Consider the following 17,773-nt stretch of genomic DNA (forward strand, 5'->3'; position numbering starts at 1 on the left):
CGAGGTGGCGCCAGAGTCGAGCCAAGGAAAGTGGCCTTGTTGTGGCAAGGATAGAAACTAGGCTTTGATATAGGCTAGTGGACAAGCTTGCCTCGGGAAGACGGGTATGGGTAGACAAAAAATTACACAGACATATACACACATATCAAACATGTGTTCGCAACATCCTACCTGCTACTTTAGCTACAAGTGTTGCCTTGAAGTCGGAATGGTTTGGCAGGTGATGCTTGAGGATGTCTTCCCAGGTTGTGGCCGACAGACTGGACAGCCCAGAGGAAATAGTGCTGGAGGGAAGGGATTTTGTAAAATGTAGACTTCAATCTCAACAAACGCCATTCAAGGAATTATTTAATACCTTAACATGTTCACATAAACCATGTCGGCCTTTGTTAAAAGACATCCTACATTGACACATACTATGCGACAATTTCTTCATGGGACAAATGACATGTGTTTTATCTTCATACACAAAGCATTGTTACTTCTACTTCAGAGAACTGATGTTCAGCTGTGTACTGATAATGATAGATGCCAAGAGTCTTTACTTGCTGTTTCCCGGTCCAGTGCTCGGTGTTAAGGGGATTTAGCAAGGACTGGTCGTTTCAGAATCAGTATACTGTGTCTGAGTGAAGTATCCATTTTAAGGTGCTGTATGATGTCTCAGTTGGCTAACACTATAAAACCTGCATTAGTCCAGACAAGTGGAGCATGCATGAACGTCGCTATATTAGCGCAATGATACTGACCGCGAGGTTAAGCCACGTTTTTTTCCCCCATTCCCTCACCTCAGTGAGGCACTACAGAGAGCTGCCACAAACAGTCCCAGCATCCCAGGGATACCTTTGAATATGTCCACAGTCAGGAAGGGAACGATCTGAAAAGTATCATTTGGCCCATAGTACTTTAAACTGACATTGTGCAAAACACATTTACAAAAAACAGTTGGTGTTTTAGTATGACTATTAACGTCATCAGAGTCGTGTATCGCCGCCATCAGGCCATCTTCCCGAGGCACGGTAATTAACTGACTACAAAAATCCAGTGTCCACCCTGGCCCAACTAGGCTGGAATTATGAAGTTATGTTTTGGCTGGACTAGCGAGTCTGTGCATAGTCCAATCCAAATCCTGTAACGAAATCGACGTCCGGTTTATAAACAACAGGGCACCCGCGGTGCCATATTCGTTCGATTGCTGGATACATTCCGTCAACTGGGTGTCGACAGATATTTTCCAAATCTTTTTACGTTTTAAACCAAGGTGCTCAAGTGATTCGATGCAGATAGAATCCTCGTTTTATTACAATAAAGATCATTATTGTCGATGAAATCGTCTTGACTCGCTGCCATTTTGTTTAAGGCAAGTGCAAGATATATGAGAGGTGGAATCTGATTGGTCAGTAGAGGGGACATACATGAGACATAGCCACTAGTGGATCTACGATCGAGCCTAGAAATTCCAGCCAAGTTTGGCAAGGATGGAAATTCCCTTCCCTTGGCAATATTACATTTAGCGTGATTCCGCAGTTAGCTTACGTGCTTAAAACACAACACCTTGGCGTAGTTTTTCCATACTATACACAGGACATGAAAGTAAGACACAGTAAAATATGGGTCAGTTCTAGACGGAAAACAGGTTGGTACCTGATTTGGGTTGATGATTTGACCAGAAGCAAGCGGATCGCACCCCAGATGATCGTAATAGGAGTAAGCCACGATACCAATTAGTATGGAGAGTGTTAAAGACAGCCAGTAGATTGGACAGACGAGAAAGGTAGCTCTGGAGGAGGAAGCATGTCACAAGAATCATTACAAGATAACTTTGATCGAGTGGATCAACACGACGCAAAGACATTAATTTTGTAGTATACCTGTCTATGAATGCTAGAATTTATGGTGCCATACATAGCACACACGTGTAATCCAGAAGATAAAACAAATTGTAATTTACATGTGGTTCCTTCAGAATCAGGAATGAGAATATGGCCCATTTCAGCGTAAGTAGTTAGGTCATATAAAAGTAGAAAACAAACATATTATGAAAACAAAACTAATATTTTGTTTTCAAAATAATCACTTCCTGAAACATTTGTTAATGTTTTCAAGGACCACGTCCAAGTTGACACAATCATAGTATAAAAGACACTGTTGACATCGACATATCTACAGTGGTAAATTTATTAATATTGTTTTCATAATTAATTCTTTCAAAGTAAAAATTACAATGTAATATTATTTTATAATGAAGTTGATCTGCACATGGAGATATTGATAAAATTGAAACTAACAACGTTTTGTGTGCGTTTGATATTTTTAACTATGAATCAATCTTCTCCATAACAGTCCCCTCCCTAATGATAATATGCTTACTGACACGCCTGACACGTCAATAAATTATTCACACTGTATATATAAAATAGTGCTTTGGTGCAATGATAGCATGACATTGGCTGTGCAATACATATGCTAAATAGGTTAATACAGGCACTATATTTATTTATTTAAAAATGCACAGGTGTTATGTAGTTCATTGAACCTGACTACACACAAAATCCGGAATATACATTGGATATATGTTATTGGAAAATGTTGGTGGCCTTATATTTGACAAACGGTGCGTCAGAACACAGCCATTGTCGATTTGCAATGTCTTAAACGGCATTGTTTTCACACTTGTTTAAAAATGTCATGGAGGAAAACAGTAAAGCAAAATGCACATGCGAGTTATGGCATTCGTAACTTGTGGTTGTGGCTATAAAAAGGCGAGCATAAACCAATAATTTGTCATTCAATTGTCAAAATTCGAAAATGCCGAGACTCAGCGCTGCCGATCCGAACATCGCCATAGGACGTATCCTAAGAGGGGAATCGCAGTCTTTTGTTGCACGCCACCTCAACGTCCACCACAGCACCATTTACCGCCTTTGTGACGGATACACACAGTTCAATTCCATTGCAGACCGTCTGAGAACGGGCCGACCAAGAGTTATCACCCCTGCACAGGATTGCTACCTTGGACTGTTCCACCTACGTCATCGGAATGCCACAGCTACGGAGACTGCAGGGCGCATCCCTGGTTTGAGGAGGATATCGGACCAGACTGTCAGGAACCATCTTTGCGAGGCTGGAATCCGACCGAGAAGACCGGTTATCGTCCCTGTTTTGCAACAGATCCGATGACAGCGACGCTTGGGTTGGTGCCATACCTTACAGCTTCGGAATATGAGAAACTGGAGACGAGTGTGGTTTAGCGATTGATCATGATTTCTTCTTCACCGGCCAGATTGAAGACAACGTGTTTATCGTCGTCGAAATGAGCGTTTTGCCCCACATTGTGTACGTGAATTCGACAAATTCGATGGCGGTAGTGTCATGGCGTGGGGGTACATAGCCTACACTACAAGATCTGACTTGGTTGTGGTCAGGGAAATTTGACATGAAACCGCTACATGAATCAAATTCTTCAACCTCACCTTCTTCCAATTATTGACCGCCAACACGACAACACTCCACCGCACACAGCTCGTGTCATGGAAGAATACGCTTCATAATGCCAACCTCAACGTAATGCGCTGGCCGTCGAGATCTCCAGATCTCAGCCCAATCGCCCACCTCTGGGATGAGCTCGATCGACGTGTACGTTGACGTCGGAACACTCCGTAGACACTCCCTCAACTGGCCAACGCTTTACAAACAGAATGGCGCAAAATTCCGCAGGACAGAATTCGTACACTCATCCAGTCAGTGCCGAGCAGATGCAGAGCCGTGAATGCTGCCCGGGGCGGTCGCACAACGTTGTGGCCTTATGTGACATGACAATGAACAGTTTCCAATGCCTTTGTACAACGACAACATGTGTCTAAATTTCATATTTGTATCTGTGATATTAAATCAAATATATCGACTGTATTAGGTTCAATAAATTTACTAAAAATCTATCTGTGCGTTTCTTTTTTTAAAGAAGATATATAATACCACACGTGTAGAACAATGCCTTCCTTTAAGAGGACAGTATCATTCTGAACACATTTTCTGTTGTTTTGGAATTATTTTGTCTCGCATTTGAGATACTTATTTTCATAACATACAATACTTTGGATGGTTCTGCAAGAAACATATATCCAGTCATTATCTATCGTTTATTTATGTTCTTGTCAGACAAATAGTTGTAATTATAAGAAATGTTCAATCATATCTCAACGATGTAGAATATGTATTTCATTTCTTACACTTTAATTACTAATAAAGATAGGCGAATCTGAAACTGATTGCCTAGTTAACAAGTCATACTTCTGTGCTCCCCTCAGCGTCTTCATTGAACATATACGTTGTACGGTTGATTGGTTGAATGACAAATAGAGTCCTCTTGCCAGGTTCCCAAAGTACAGCCCCCAGAACGTGTGGCGCACAGTTGGATCAGGATCAAAGCTGTAAATTGCTAAGATGTTAGTCGGTAATGCGTTCTTCCGTGATGTGATCTTGTCACAGAAGGAACTAAGGAATCATCAAGTTTCAGTAGGTAAGAAACTTTCCCAACACGTTATTTCTATAATCATACATGCATACTGTTGTACTGATGTACCTGTCACAGGAAAATTTAAGTATCTAATACGCTAACAATTGCTAACAATTGAAAAGAATAACAACTGAGTGAGTGAGTGAGTGAGTGAGTGAGTGAGTGAGTGAGTGAACAGTATTCCCGTTATATCACGGCGTGTCAGCTTCATAAGGGAGGAACGGCTGAAGTGACCACGTTGATGAAACCCACGAGCTCGGGAATGGAGCTGACAAACCTCAAATGTGTTAGAACCGGGATTTAAGCCAACAATTATTGTTTTTTATTTCCGAGGGACTCGACTTTGCACAGTGACTTGCGGCGTCTTACATTGCTTGGCAACCAGCGCCCCCACAAGCTATGAGTTCAGCCCATTGAAAGTGTTGCATGTGAATTTGTGAATTGGTGTGTTTATTTATTTTGAGGGAGAAGCAATTGTATTTGGGAGCAGGGAAAGGCGTTTAAGAAGGCGAGTTCCACATTGAAATCGTTAGGGTGAAAGAAAACTGTACATACTTTAACATGTTAAATCTTCCGCCTTTGGATGCAGCAGACCACACTTCCACCACTCCCCCGACATCTAAGGTACCCTGGAAAGTGAAACGTGGCGTAATGAGGACAATTTTGAAGCTGACAAGCCATGTTGTGCCGGTGTGGTTTGTTTGTTTGTTGTTCAACACCGCACTCAAGATCAAGATGAAGGAGTTTTATTGTACTCAAGGTCTCCCGCCCATACACAAAACAAGGGTACAAAGAGATAATATCCGTGAGTACAACACAGCTATAGAGATGTGTGATGCATACAATACATATACAATACACTCAGCAATATTCAAGCTATATGACGGCGGTCTGTAAATATCTGGACCAGACAATCCAGTGATTGACAACTTGAGCATCGATCAACGCAATTGGGATACGATCACATGCATCAAGCCAGCGAGCCTAACGATCACGTCAGTCGCAGGAAAATGACAGTCTACTTGTCTGATCATCAAAGAACATCTAAATAGAACCCGCTAACGAGGAGTGCCCTATTCTAGTTATAGATACTGTCTGCATTAATTACCTGTCTGACAACTGCCTGTCTGACAAAAGGGAATAACCAGTGTTAATAGGATATATAGCAATCAATGACTTGCCGTATCCCTGTTAATGTATACTGAACCGCAAAAGAAACGTCACCATGGATAGATATATGAGAAACCTTATTTGTCCAAACACCGTAAACATACCTTGAGACATATTAAAAAGGTGAAACTTTGCAAAACTGATCATCAAGGTTCAAATTAAAGTGTCAAATGTTCTTAAAGTGAAACACAACTCTTGTCTCTTAGAAAATCGCATCACAAGTCAGTATCCCGTGTGTCCGCCATGTGCATTGATGACTGCCGTGCAATGTCGATGCATGGAATTGATGAGGGGGTTGATGAAGGCCAAAGGCACTTGAGCCTACACTCTGAGGAACGCCTGACGCAGTTCAGCTGCAGTTGTCGGTTTTGGTCGGACGTCATTCAACCGTCTTTGAATCTCGTCCCACAGGTGCTCAATGGGATTTAAATCGGGACTGAGGGCAGGCCACTGCATGGTTCTGATGCCATACTGCTGGATGAAGTCTCTTGTTGCTCTCGGGCACGGGCGTTATCATGCTGAATCTCGTGGTTGCGGCGACGTACCGAATGAGGTATGGCGTGTGGTCTCAAGGTCAATGTACCGAGCTGCTGTGACACCATTGCCTCTACCTGGACCGATGTTCTGGAAGACCACAGGGCCGACCCTCTGTGCATGACCAATTCCATCCCACACCATGATGCTCTGACCACTCCACAAGTCTCTCTCAACAACACAAGCATCCGAGTAACATTCCCCATGGCCTACAGTAACGGCTCTCGTCTGAGAATAGGACTCTTCTCCACTGCTGATGGCGCCAATACTGGTGCTGTGTTGCCCACTGACGAAGGTCCCGGCGATGACGTGGTGTCAGAATGGGTTCTCGGCGTGGCCTGTGACAGTGGAGGTGTCTGCACGTCAATCGTCGACGAACGGTGTCCGCACTAATGTGTCGCTGGTGTGTTCCCGTGGTCTGTCGAGCAGATTCCGCAGCAGTAACAAAGCGATCTTGAAGATGATGTCGCACAATCTTATGATCCTGACGTCAGGTGGTGTCCCTTGGCCTTCCACTACGTGGTCGATCATCTGTGGTGTTGGTGGTCTGGTACCGTTGCTGGAGCCCGTGGAATGCATTGGCTACTGACCGGGCGGTATTTCCAGGTTGCCATCGTCCAAGGGCTTGGTGTCGCTGATTTCTTGTCAATCTTGGCATGTGGTAGCAATTCAAAAACGAATGGATGTTATCCGATCTGGGTGGATTTTTATAGGGCAAGAAATGGGGGAACGCATGTGCATTTCAATTTGCACGGAAATAACGTGCTTCGAGTTACTATGGCTGTTGCCGTGATGCGTTTGGGCGATCGGTTTTATTGTCATCTGCTTTGTTTTTTTATCATCAAATTTCATTTGTCCGAAAAAGGGAATGTTAAATTTTAGAAACTTTGACAAAAATTACCCAGGTATTTAAATGACAACTTTTCATGCAATGTGACTTGGGGTGACGTTTCCATTGCGGTTCAGTATAGTAACTTAATCAACATTTGGGCACGAAAATGGGTTTCATGGAATGAATATTTGATTGTGATTCATAAGCATCTGCTCATGATGTAGTGTGAATCGGAATCGTACAATCAACACTTTTAGCAGACCCTTATATTGACACATGTCAGTGCAACAAAGGAAAGCTTATTAAGATTGTTATTATTATGACAAACACACAATAAATATCGAAATATATGTAATGGTCTAATCGAATTTCGTTAATTTCTTCGCCAAGTCAATGGTGTTGCTCAACTAATTCGGCATCGGGTGAAAGCAAGAATCGTATTTACCATGATTTATTATGTGGTGCGCACCATTCATTGCAAAACAAACAAGCCAAGCCTTATTGGTTACAGGTGATAGACAATTAGGACATCAATAATGTAATGCCCTTCACCTGTGTGCAAACTCCATGAATGTTTTAAGTACCTATTTCCTCATAACCGGTAATTGACAAGTCATATCAACTTTTTAATGAATTCCCACAATAACAGTTTTGGACTGACTTTCTTTGAATTAAGGACAATGTGATTGATTGAATTATTTTTTTATATTTTCCAACAATAAATAAACATTTGATTGGCTAACCAAGAATCTTTTGTGCGTTTCTTATGTTTTCATCAACAGAAAACAAATCAGGCCACGCCCACTTCCAAACTACTGTTTCTGGGTTGGCTGAAAATAGAACAGAACGATGTCACTGATTTCGTACTGTTGTGTACATTTTGTGTGTGTGTGTGTGTTAATCATTAGAGAAGCTGTCTGTGAAGTAATAATTGTTGATTATATTTATTTATGAGAATAGACTTCAATACTTGCGTTTATGGACATACATACAAACATACACACACATATATTTATAAGATAGCTCCGCGATAATTCGCAAAGAGCAATGACGAAGTGTGGTTTAGTTCACGATGAAACATTGTTCTGTCATGACGTCATTTCTAAAGATTCGAACAAGCGCATATGAACTTGGTGACGTCATATATTGTATCTACCTAGTTGTTCCCCATAGGTTTAAATGCCGTGCCCAAACAATCGGATCGAAAGTGCGAAATATATGACATTCGGGACTTGGATAAAAGGTACAGTTAATCGATGTGAGGATTGTGAGAATATGCGGTAAATACCAATACCAATACCTGAGCATAAAATGAACTTGTCCGACATTGCGGGAGTCATCATTATTCAAATATGGGTAAACTTTGTTAATGCTTGTACATCCTTAACGAAGCTATACATTATATTGATATGTCAAATAAAAAACCGATGAGCGTTAGTCAATTTATATATATCTCATTTTAAATCAGCAAATACAACCCGCATCATTTTATTCTTGAAAACAGTAATATCACTTGTGTTTACTACCTCATATGTCAGGAAAAATTTGGGATTGTCAAAGGTTTGTTCCCTCCCATATGTTGGGTCACGTGTTGCAAACGAGTGGTTGACTGGTTGCATACATATATGGTTGACGGATTACACACGGGTGGTTGACCAATTCCACATAAACCATTTACCGGCTGCTCACGTTTGGGACACACGTTGCCCATGTGTGTAAAGACACTCCAGGAAGTTTAACTCACCTTAATGATAATGACCAGGGTTCCGAGGGTCATAATGAAAGCCTGGAAGACATCGGTCCATACAACTGCTTTGATACCACCCTATGCATTAAAACACTTTTTACAGCATAGTCCTCACTCACTCATACAAGCAACAGCCTCACGCAAAAACACATTTAGGGTGGGTGAAGAACATGGGGTATGGTGGTTGAAAATGGCCGCTGATCATGGCGGGCTGTAAATAATCGAGTCTGGACCAGACAATCCAGTGTTCTACATCATGAACATCGATCCATGCAATTGGGATACGATGACATGCATCAACCAAGTCAGCGAGCCTGATCACCCGATCCGTTAGTCGCCTTTTACGACAAGCATAGTCGCCCATTACGTATGGGTTGCGGGTTCTAACCCGGATCTTCACGGGTTACTTGTAATAATGTGTCATATTTCACAATGCATCATGGTTTCAAATGATAGTGGCAGACGTAAGTCTCATCCACAGTCGAACACTACTTCACGCTGATATTATTAACTTGAAGGGATGTTCATTTCATACATTCATCATTCACATCTTAACACTACCCAAACACATTTGCTTGTACAGTTTACCATTGCTGTATAAATGATGGCAGCAAAGATGGCGAGGAACATTGACCACACTTTAGGTATATCAGTCACTGAAATAGAGATATGTTTGCCTGGGTATCATTTCAAAACAGTTTTACTTGAGTCAAGGCTATGTTAACTCCATTGTTAGCTTTCCTAAACACACATGGAAAGGCCAACCGTGAACCGAGCTATGGGCAAGAATTAAATACCCACACTATTCAACTAAACAAGTGATTGCTTTCAATGCAAAAAAAATGCTGCACATTTTTTTAACACAAAGGTCCATGCCACAAGTTACCAGAATAACAAAGCTTTATAAATTAATCAATTTTTCCGTTTGGGAGGCACTGATCACAAAACAGCTTTATTATTACCAAGCCAATTAGATATGTATTGTTTAGTTTCTGGCTTTGCGTTTCTTTTTTTTTAAGAGTATATATAATTACCTTCTTCGAGACCTATGGCTGTCCCAAACACTACTATTCCAATGTAGAATACCTACAAATACAAATATAAGTAAGAGCATGATTAAGTGAATCCTTTTTGTGCTAAGTCTTTAGAATAAAAAGAAAATATTTCTATTTCAGTATATTTTTGTTTGTATGAAAAAAGCAATTTATATATCCCAACGTCATTTGTTTCGAGTCTCATCCTTTACGAGGTCCTTAACAATCTTTGACCACGCCCTTAATGACGGTATCAAGGTAAATGCTCTAAAGCCCAATGAAGACATCAATGTGTTCGCCTATTGGGGCTGAAGTTATGTTGCGAATTTAGATACACGAGACATTCAATAAGTAATGAAAACAAACATCAAAATCTAGTTTTTAACTAATGCACATTTTAATCAAAATTGATCTGATAGTATTTGTGCACCACAACGATCGTATGCACCGATGATGAATCAGCTGTTGTTTGTAAATGTTCCGGTAATGTCATGTGACTGATCATATTGAGCTTCTATTTTAAACTTAACTGTAATGGAGGGGCTCGAAATCATGTGACAGAAACAAGATGGCGCCCGACTGACTCATCTCGCTCGGCGAGGCGATGCCACTTTAAAAATCATAAGACCTGAACCCGGTTGTATCAAACTTTAATGATGCATTAACGTGTCATTAAACCTTCTTTAACTAATGTATCATTAAATCCAGTTGTACTAACGTTTTGATGACGTCGTGGTGTCATTAGCGCGTCATTAACTTAATGAAGGTTCTGGGGCATCATTAGCGTGTCATTAAAAACAAACATGGCAGCGAACATATTGTTTGAACGCACAAGGAAAGACCGTGTTTTCAGAAAACGAACTCAACACCTCGAATCCATGAGCGATGAAGAAGTAGGGCCCGCTACCCTTTTGGGAAGGCAAGCATCAGATACGTCTGCGATCTTGTGAGAGATGAATTACAGCCCAAATCTGCAAGATCGCACGCACTTAGTGTTGAACTACAGGTAAATGTTTGATAATTAACACGTCGTCACTAGAAACTCAGCTAGTTTGAAATAAACATATAATTATAGCGCCACATGGGCAAATTTATAGCGGCAATCTTTACAATGAATGATACGCACTTCTGCGTGGGTCATCTCACTGGTCTTTGTTGGTAAAGTCATATATGAAGCCTAATGACACCAACCTTGTAATTATATTTCACAATTGAAAGTTATGTAAATTCATGGATCCCTTTCACTTCACTCCAGAAAGATACGTTTTCAACTTGGCGTTGGCAGCCATGATGAATTTCATAAGGGGGAGTAACTCTAATGACTTAAACTAAATGTGTCGTGCACACTAAAGAGAACAGTTTTGCGTGTTTGATTCCGGCCAAAAGAACCTTTTAATTAATTTAAGCATGCCCATCTTATATCAATCATTAACACTTTACTTACTGAGACATAATGATAACGCAGCCAAATAAATAACAAAGTAGATATAAGTATTATGGAAATATTTGAAAATTTGTCAAACCTATCATTAGCCTCTTTATAATCATTTTACCAGGTTCTGGTAGCCCTACGTTTCTTTGCAAGTGGAAGTTTCCTGCAAATCACTGGCGACACAATAGGGATAGACAAATCAACAGTCTCACGAGTTGTGAGGAAGGTTTCCCTTGCCATTGCGTGTCTTGTGTCCGAGTCTGTTACCTGGCCGTCCGAGATGGATATAGGTGACATTAGAAAGGAATTCTACAATATATCTCGATTTCCCGGAGTCATCGGATGTATCGATGGGACACATGTACGGATACAGGCACCATCAGACAACGACCCTGCCTTTGTCAATAGGAAAGGCTACCACTCGATCAACGTTCAAGCAGTGTGTGACAGCCAAGGTGTGCTAAATAGATTTTTATAATAACAAATCAAATGTCACTGTTAAACCTGTGCATGGAGCATACACGTCCTCCCTTCAAAGTCACAAGGACAATATGTTTACGACCCTGACACCATTCACATTGTTAAACGAAATAGCTATCAGACAAATCTTTATAGTATGATATGATTTCAGCATTTGTTGTATAAGGCCGCGATCAGCAATGTTTCAGCTATATGGCAGTGGCTGCTATATGAACCAGAGTTCGATGGTAATATTGACTTATATTTACATTGACCCCATTTGTCTCGTTCTGTAGGTAACTTTACTAACTTAGTGGCGAGATGGCCAGGCAGTACGCATGACAGCCACGTGTTCAAGATGAGTAAATGTCGACTATCTTTTCACTCGTCGTGGAAAGTGGGGCAATACAGGGCCCTCCCCCGGTCTTCCTCATGTCCAGCTGTCTGTTGCTGAATTACCTTTTGGCCGTCTGGTGCATGTTCGTCCATTTTGTTTTTATTTCTTTTGTTGTTCGCTGACAAACACCGAGAGCGTTACCTTTGGAAGTTATCTCTGCCCAAATAGCCTTCTTTCTTTCGTGGGTAACGGTGCTACACAACTTACTGTTAAGTATGGAGATGTGTTTCTCCACCAACTCGGCTAATAGCTGAATTTCGGAGCTGTCGAAATTCTTGTTTCTATTCCTAGGTGTGGGTGGATACGATGCCATTTTGACAGACGACCGGAAGTAACGCGTATGTGTTTACGTCAAGGAATTGTAGGAAATATTTAGGGGAAACACCGAATTTAATGACAGGTTAATGAAGACATTTATATTAAGGCATCATTAGATAATGATATGCTGATAAACGTTTGATACAACCGATTTTAATGATGCCATTAACTAACGGTGCATTAAGCATTTAATTTATCATTAGGGTTTAATGTAGCCATTAGTTAATGAGGCTTTGATACAACCGGGTCCAGGTCATTTGACCATCCAAATGTTAACAGAAATAAATGTTCTCCAAAAATAAGACTTTTTTAGTGTATTTTGATTGTTATTAGACACGTTATCGGAAATACTTTGTAGGGGCTCGAAAACACATCACGTTAGGATATATATAATTAACATAATATTGCTTTGTGATACGTTCGTGGCATAATAACGGATTTGGGACAGTTTGTTTTAATGTCATAGATCCATAATATAGGAAAAGTAAAACAATGTAACATGTTGTGTGGATGCTGGTACACGAAATAGAAGCAACTCGGAACAGACCCTTGACCGGCATATTTGACATGACATTTACAACCAGGCATGCTATTAATGAAATGACGTACGTAGAATAACAGACCAACAAAAGTTCCTAAGAGGCGGACTGCACGGGAATTGAAACGCCTTTGTATATACTGAAACATTAGAATATTTGTATTAATTTTGTATTCAAATATATCAGACTTTGATTATTTATGTCAACTGGATTTCCCCGACTTCAAGTAGGCCATGCTCCGAAACAGCTTATATTCTTAGAGGTCTGACATAGCTTGGTGTAGTGTCTTCTTAGCCAATTAATATTTGTTGATATTAAGTCTTATATATGGTGAATACACTGAATATTGTTCAGCCCCCAACCCCTTTTTGTTGGTGTACAGGGAGTTAAATACTTGAACATCTATGTCAAATCACTTGATCGTTCCTACAGAAAATACATCCTTCTTCAAAGATTGTACATGATTGACGTGAACGTTTTAACTTTCGCTCCTGCTATATTTATGGCTGTCTCTTGATTGTTCATGTTCTGGTGACGACATGCTTTGTGCCACTCCATGATCCATTCAATCAAGTTCCCCCCTCTTTGTGCCTGACTGCTGAACAATTTTAATTGACAAGAAAGCAAAGTATACCTTTGACTCTGCGAAGGGGATTTGATAAACTCAACAAGTGAGACCTTCATGTGAAATAGCTGGTATGTGATGTCAACATTATTCGTAACAAGTTTGGTATGTTAATGGCTCGTGTCACGATTATCTGAGAAAAGGACCAATGCTACTTGACAAATGTTATATATAGTGAATAAGTGAATCAAATAACCGCATCATATGTTTAATTGAATTTCTCCAATCAGCCTTCTTCTCATTCAGTAATTTATAATAATAGTGAATGTATATTTTTATATTAAACGAAAGTTGTTTAAACTTGGATGCTTTCAAATAAGAAATAAAGTTTCTCCATTAATTCAGTAAAAAATGAAGATTATTCACGGTGATATTTAAAAATGTATAGCTTAAAATTGTTCATCGCAACAGTAAGTAAGCACTCATATCATAAGATTGACACCTTGACAAAAAAAGCAAAGTATACCTTTGACTCTGCGAAGGGGATTTGATAAACTCAACAAGTAAGACCTTCATGTGAAATAGTTTGTATGTGATGTCAACATTATTTGTAACAAGTTTGGTATGTTAATGGCTCGTGTCACGATTATCTGAGAAAAGGACCAATGCTACTTGACAAATGTTATATTTAGTAACAAAAGACTATCCATGCATAACGAAACATTGTATGCACATGCTAAGATTCAGGATTAATAATAATAGCTAACATTGACCAAATAAAATAGGCAAACTGCTTTAAGTACCTCATTGTAGACATTATGTTAACAATTTAGTTATTAGGTACAGGAGTGTTTGCATGTACCTCATTAACAGACGTTATCTTGAGTGGATGCATCAAAGGCACAACCAGTAGACCAGTAAGAAAGAACACCATCAGACACTGACTGAAGCAGGTGATCCAGACCTGGGCGCCATACACGTACACTTCAGCTGGATAACCCAGGATCATGATGGACGATTCAAAGGACACCATGAGCGACAACGCGACGGGGATAATCTGCATGTTGCGACCTCCGACCAGAAACTCTGATGTAGATCGCTGACGTCCACCAGACAGGGCGAAATACAAACCGATGCCAAGTGATATGAGGATTGTGGCGCCGAACACCACATAGTCGATGATGCTGAGGCTGTTCATGATGATTTAACCGGGATTGTATCTGTACTGAAAACACCCAGAAACAGATTTGCAGAAAAATATATGTGTACCTGAATAAATAACCAGGTACATAATTAGATACATTGTTTTAGCCTAAACAGGGGTAAATCTTCACAAAGAGTACGTTTAAAGTCACACCAGCGTTATTGTGACTGGACGGTTTCATATTCTTTTTAATTGTGCAACCTCCTGTAAGGTCAAATAGTGGGTGGTCAGGTTTGCTGACTTGGTTGATGCATGTCGAATTGTGCAGATCAATGCTCATGACATCAATCACTGGATTGTCTGGTCAAGCCCCCATTATCTACAGACCGTCGTAGCTGGAATATTGCTGAATGCGCCAAACGGGCGAGATGGTGTTTACACAGCCTGAAGCACATATTGAGAGAATTAAGTGCTCACCACTCCTCCATCATAGAGCAATTTTCGTTACAATTTCAACATTGAGTGAGTGAGTCTGATTTTACGCCGCTTTTAGCAATATTCCAGCAATATCACGGCGTTGGACACCAGTAATTGGCTTCACACATTATACCCATAACAGGAATCGAACCCGGGTCTTCGGCGTGAAGAGTGAACGCTTAACAGGACAGAATAATAGATTTTCATTATGGGTACGGTGGCGGACACGAACCTTTTATATTTGGGTGTCATCGTTGGTGGAAAGAAGTAGACGACAGTGTCAAATAAACGTCAAATATTTAATTTATCGCAACCAACGGAGCCGCACATCTAATTTCACGTGTACCAATTTTCAAAAACACATGGCAGTACAAAGTTACGGTTGATGATGCAAAGTTGAATGCACAATGTAAAATCAAAATATTGCAAATACCGAAACCTATATGATGTTTGTTTGTTTGTTGTTTAACGCCCCACTCAGCAATATTAGAGCTATATGACGATGGTTTGTAAATATTCGAGTCTGGACCAGACAATCCATTGACTGACATCATGGGCATCGCAATTGGGATACGTGCCTGACCACCCGATCCCGCTGGTCGCTTTTTACGCCAAGCATCGATTGCTGAAGACCTATTCTACCCTGGACCTTCATGGGTTGAAGTAGCTGCACATATATCTCTGGGGAAGTGTCAGGTAGAGACACAGGAATTTCTCTGTCAAAAGTGTACTGTTTTAGTCATGTGTGAGAACACCTATCACCGGATGTGGTGAAATGGTTCATGTTATGTTTCTAATGGGAAGGTCATTCAGATAAAACGCTTCTGTTTTTGCATGTCATGCAAACACCTTTCTTGTACATTTAAATCTTGTCAACGACCCAATTACGGCCGTATACCTCTGCTTACTCGCCTGAGTATATATGGTAACACCGGGATCCCAGAAATGCTCCCATAATGCCACCGCCGACAACGACGACGGACAACCAGGCCATGGTATAAGCTCTTTGTTGACTTTCAGTCAAAGTGCTACATATCACACGTTTCTGCAATCAGTTATGATGAACTCTAAGCAACTAATTTTGATTGGATGACGTGGAGAGTCAAGGTCACTCGGTATGAAGCAGACGCCCTTTAAATATTTTGTACACGATATTTATACCTGGAATTTGATAACCATGATATCCAGGAAATTCATGGCTTGGATTGAAGGCAAAGGTAATTGAATTAAAAGAGGACCTAACTGTGTTAGTGTGGTAGCTACAGGCGAAGGCTTTTCTGTTTCAAAGTTGTACTGCATTTGGGCAAATGCTTTCTTGAACCGAAAGTGATGTTACTAAACCGGAAGTGGTTATAAATTTGTTATAAAGGAAGCTAGAGACATATGATTTTCTCTGTCAAAGGTTGTTATTGTAACATTGTTTCGCAGGTGTACTTGTAGCCTACCTGGGTTTGATACAGTGTCCCTCAGGTGTACTTGTAGCATAACTCGAGGTGAAACATTGTCTCGTAGGTGTACTTGTATCCAAAATCGAGGTGATAGATTGTCTCGCCGGTGTGCTGGTATCCAACTTCGAGGTGATACATTGTCTCGGAGATGTACTTATAGCCTACATCGAGGTGATACATTGTCTCGGAGATGTAGTTATAGCCTACCTTGAGGCGATGCTTTGTCTCGCAGGTGTACTTCTATCCTAAATCGAGGTGGTACATTGTCTCGCAGGTGTACTTGTAGCCTGACACGAGGTGATATATTGTCCTGGTAGGAGAACTTGTATCCTACCTCGGTCTGAAACATTGTCCTACAGATGTACTTGTAGTCTACCTCGAGGTGATGATTTGTCTCGCAGGTGTACTTGTATCCTACCTCGGTGTGATACATTGTCTTACAAGTGTACTTGCAGCCTACCTTGAGGTGATGCTTTGTCTCACAGGTGTACTTGTATCCTACATCGAGGTGATACATTGTCTTACAAGTGTACTTGTAGCCTACCTCGAGGTGATACTTTGTCTCGCAGGTGTACTCGTAGCCTACTTCGAGGTGATACATTGTCTCGTAGGTGTACTTGTATCCTATCTTGAGGTGATACATTGTGTTACAGGTGTACTTGTATCCTACCTCGGTGTGATACATTGTCTGGTAGGTGTACTTGTATCCTACCTCGAGGTGATACATTGTGTTACAGGTGTACTTGTATTCTACCTCGGTCTTATACATTGTCTCGTAGGCGTACTTACATCTCGCGCATCTCGTTGTGAACTCTTCCTGTATTTCACAAACCTCGTACAGCTGCTTTTTCTCAATATGGTCACATTTATGTTTTTCACAAGAGTAGAATAAAAAATTAATCCACTACCGCTGATCGTCGTGCAGGACGTTATACCGACAGTGTCCTCTTCAGGAGCTGCCGCCTCACCCGTGTTCACTGTGTATTCCATGTGCATGCATCCATCACTCAATCACTGCATCACTGCATCACTGCATCACGGCTTCACCAGCGTATGCATTTGTTTACTGAAGCGCTATGTTATTGATTAGGAGATAAACATGCTGTTTTCATAATGAAGCGGCATGGGTTGAGTCCATTGTGATAAGTGGGTTGTCGACTTGAA

The 17,773-nt window shown here is 40.8% G+C and overlaps 1 protein-coding gene across 1 annotated transcript in view; it reads right to left on the reverse strand.

The window, feature by feature from the left end:
- LOC124151253 (sodium-dependent multivitamin transporter-like) overlaps positions 1-14,738 on the reverse strand; it is a 29,188-nt gene extending 14,450 nt beyond the window's left edge. The window contains exons 1-10 of the mRNA XM_046523639.2: positions 14,403-14,738; positions 13,046-13,114; positions 9,831-9,882; positions 9,385-9,452; positions 8,794-8,874; positions 5,069-5,142; positions 4,288-4,425; positions 1,642-1,777; positions 786-874; positions 172-284 (exon numbers count right to left, since the gene is read on the reverse strand). Of these exons, the coding sequence (XP_046379595.2) occupies positions 172-284; positions 786-874; positions 1,642-1,777; positions 4,288-4,425; positions 5,069-5,142; positions 8,794-8,874; positions 9,385-9,452; positions 9,831-9,882; positions 13,046-13,114; positions 14,403-14,738 (1,156 nt within the window). The remainder of the gene's footprint in view (positions 1-171; positions 285-785; positions 875-1,641; positions 1,778-4,287; positions 4,426-5,068; positions 5,143-8,793; positions 8,875-9,384; positions 9,453-9,830; positions 9,883-13,045; positions 13,115-14,402) is intronic.
- Between the last annotated feature and the right edge of the window lie 3,035 nt (positions 14,739-17,773).

Source organism: Haliotis rufescens, unplaced genomic scaffold (assembly GCF_023055435.1).
Source record: "Haliotis rufescens isolate VD_foot unplaced genomic scaffold, xgHalRufe1.0.p SCAF_47, whole genome shotgun sequence".
Taxonomy (NCBI): Eukaryota; Metazoa; Mollusca; class Gastropoda; order Lepetellida; family Haliotidae; genus Haliotis; species Haliotis rufescens.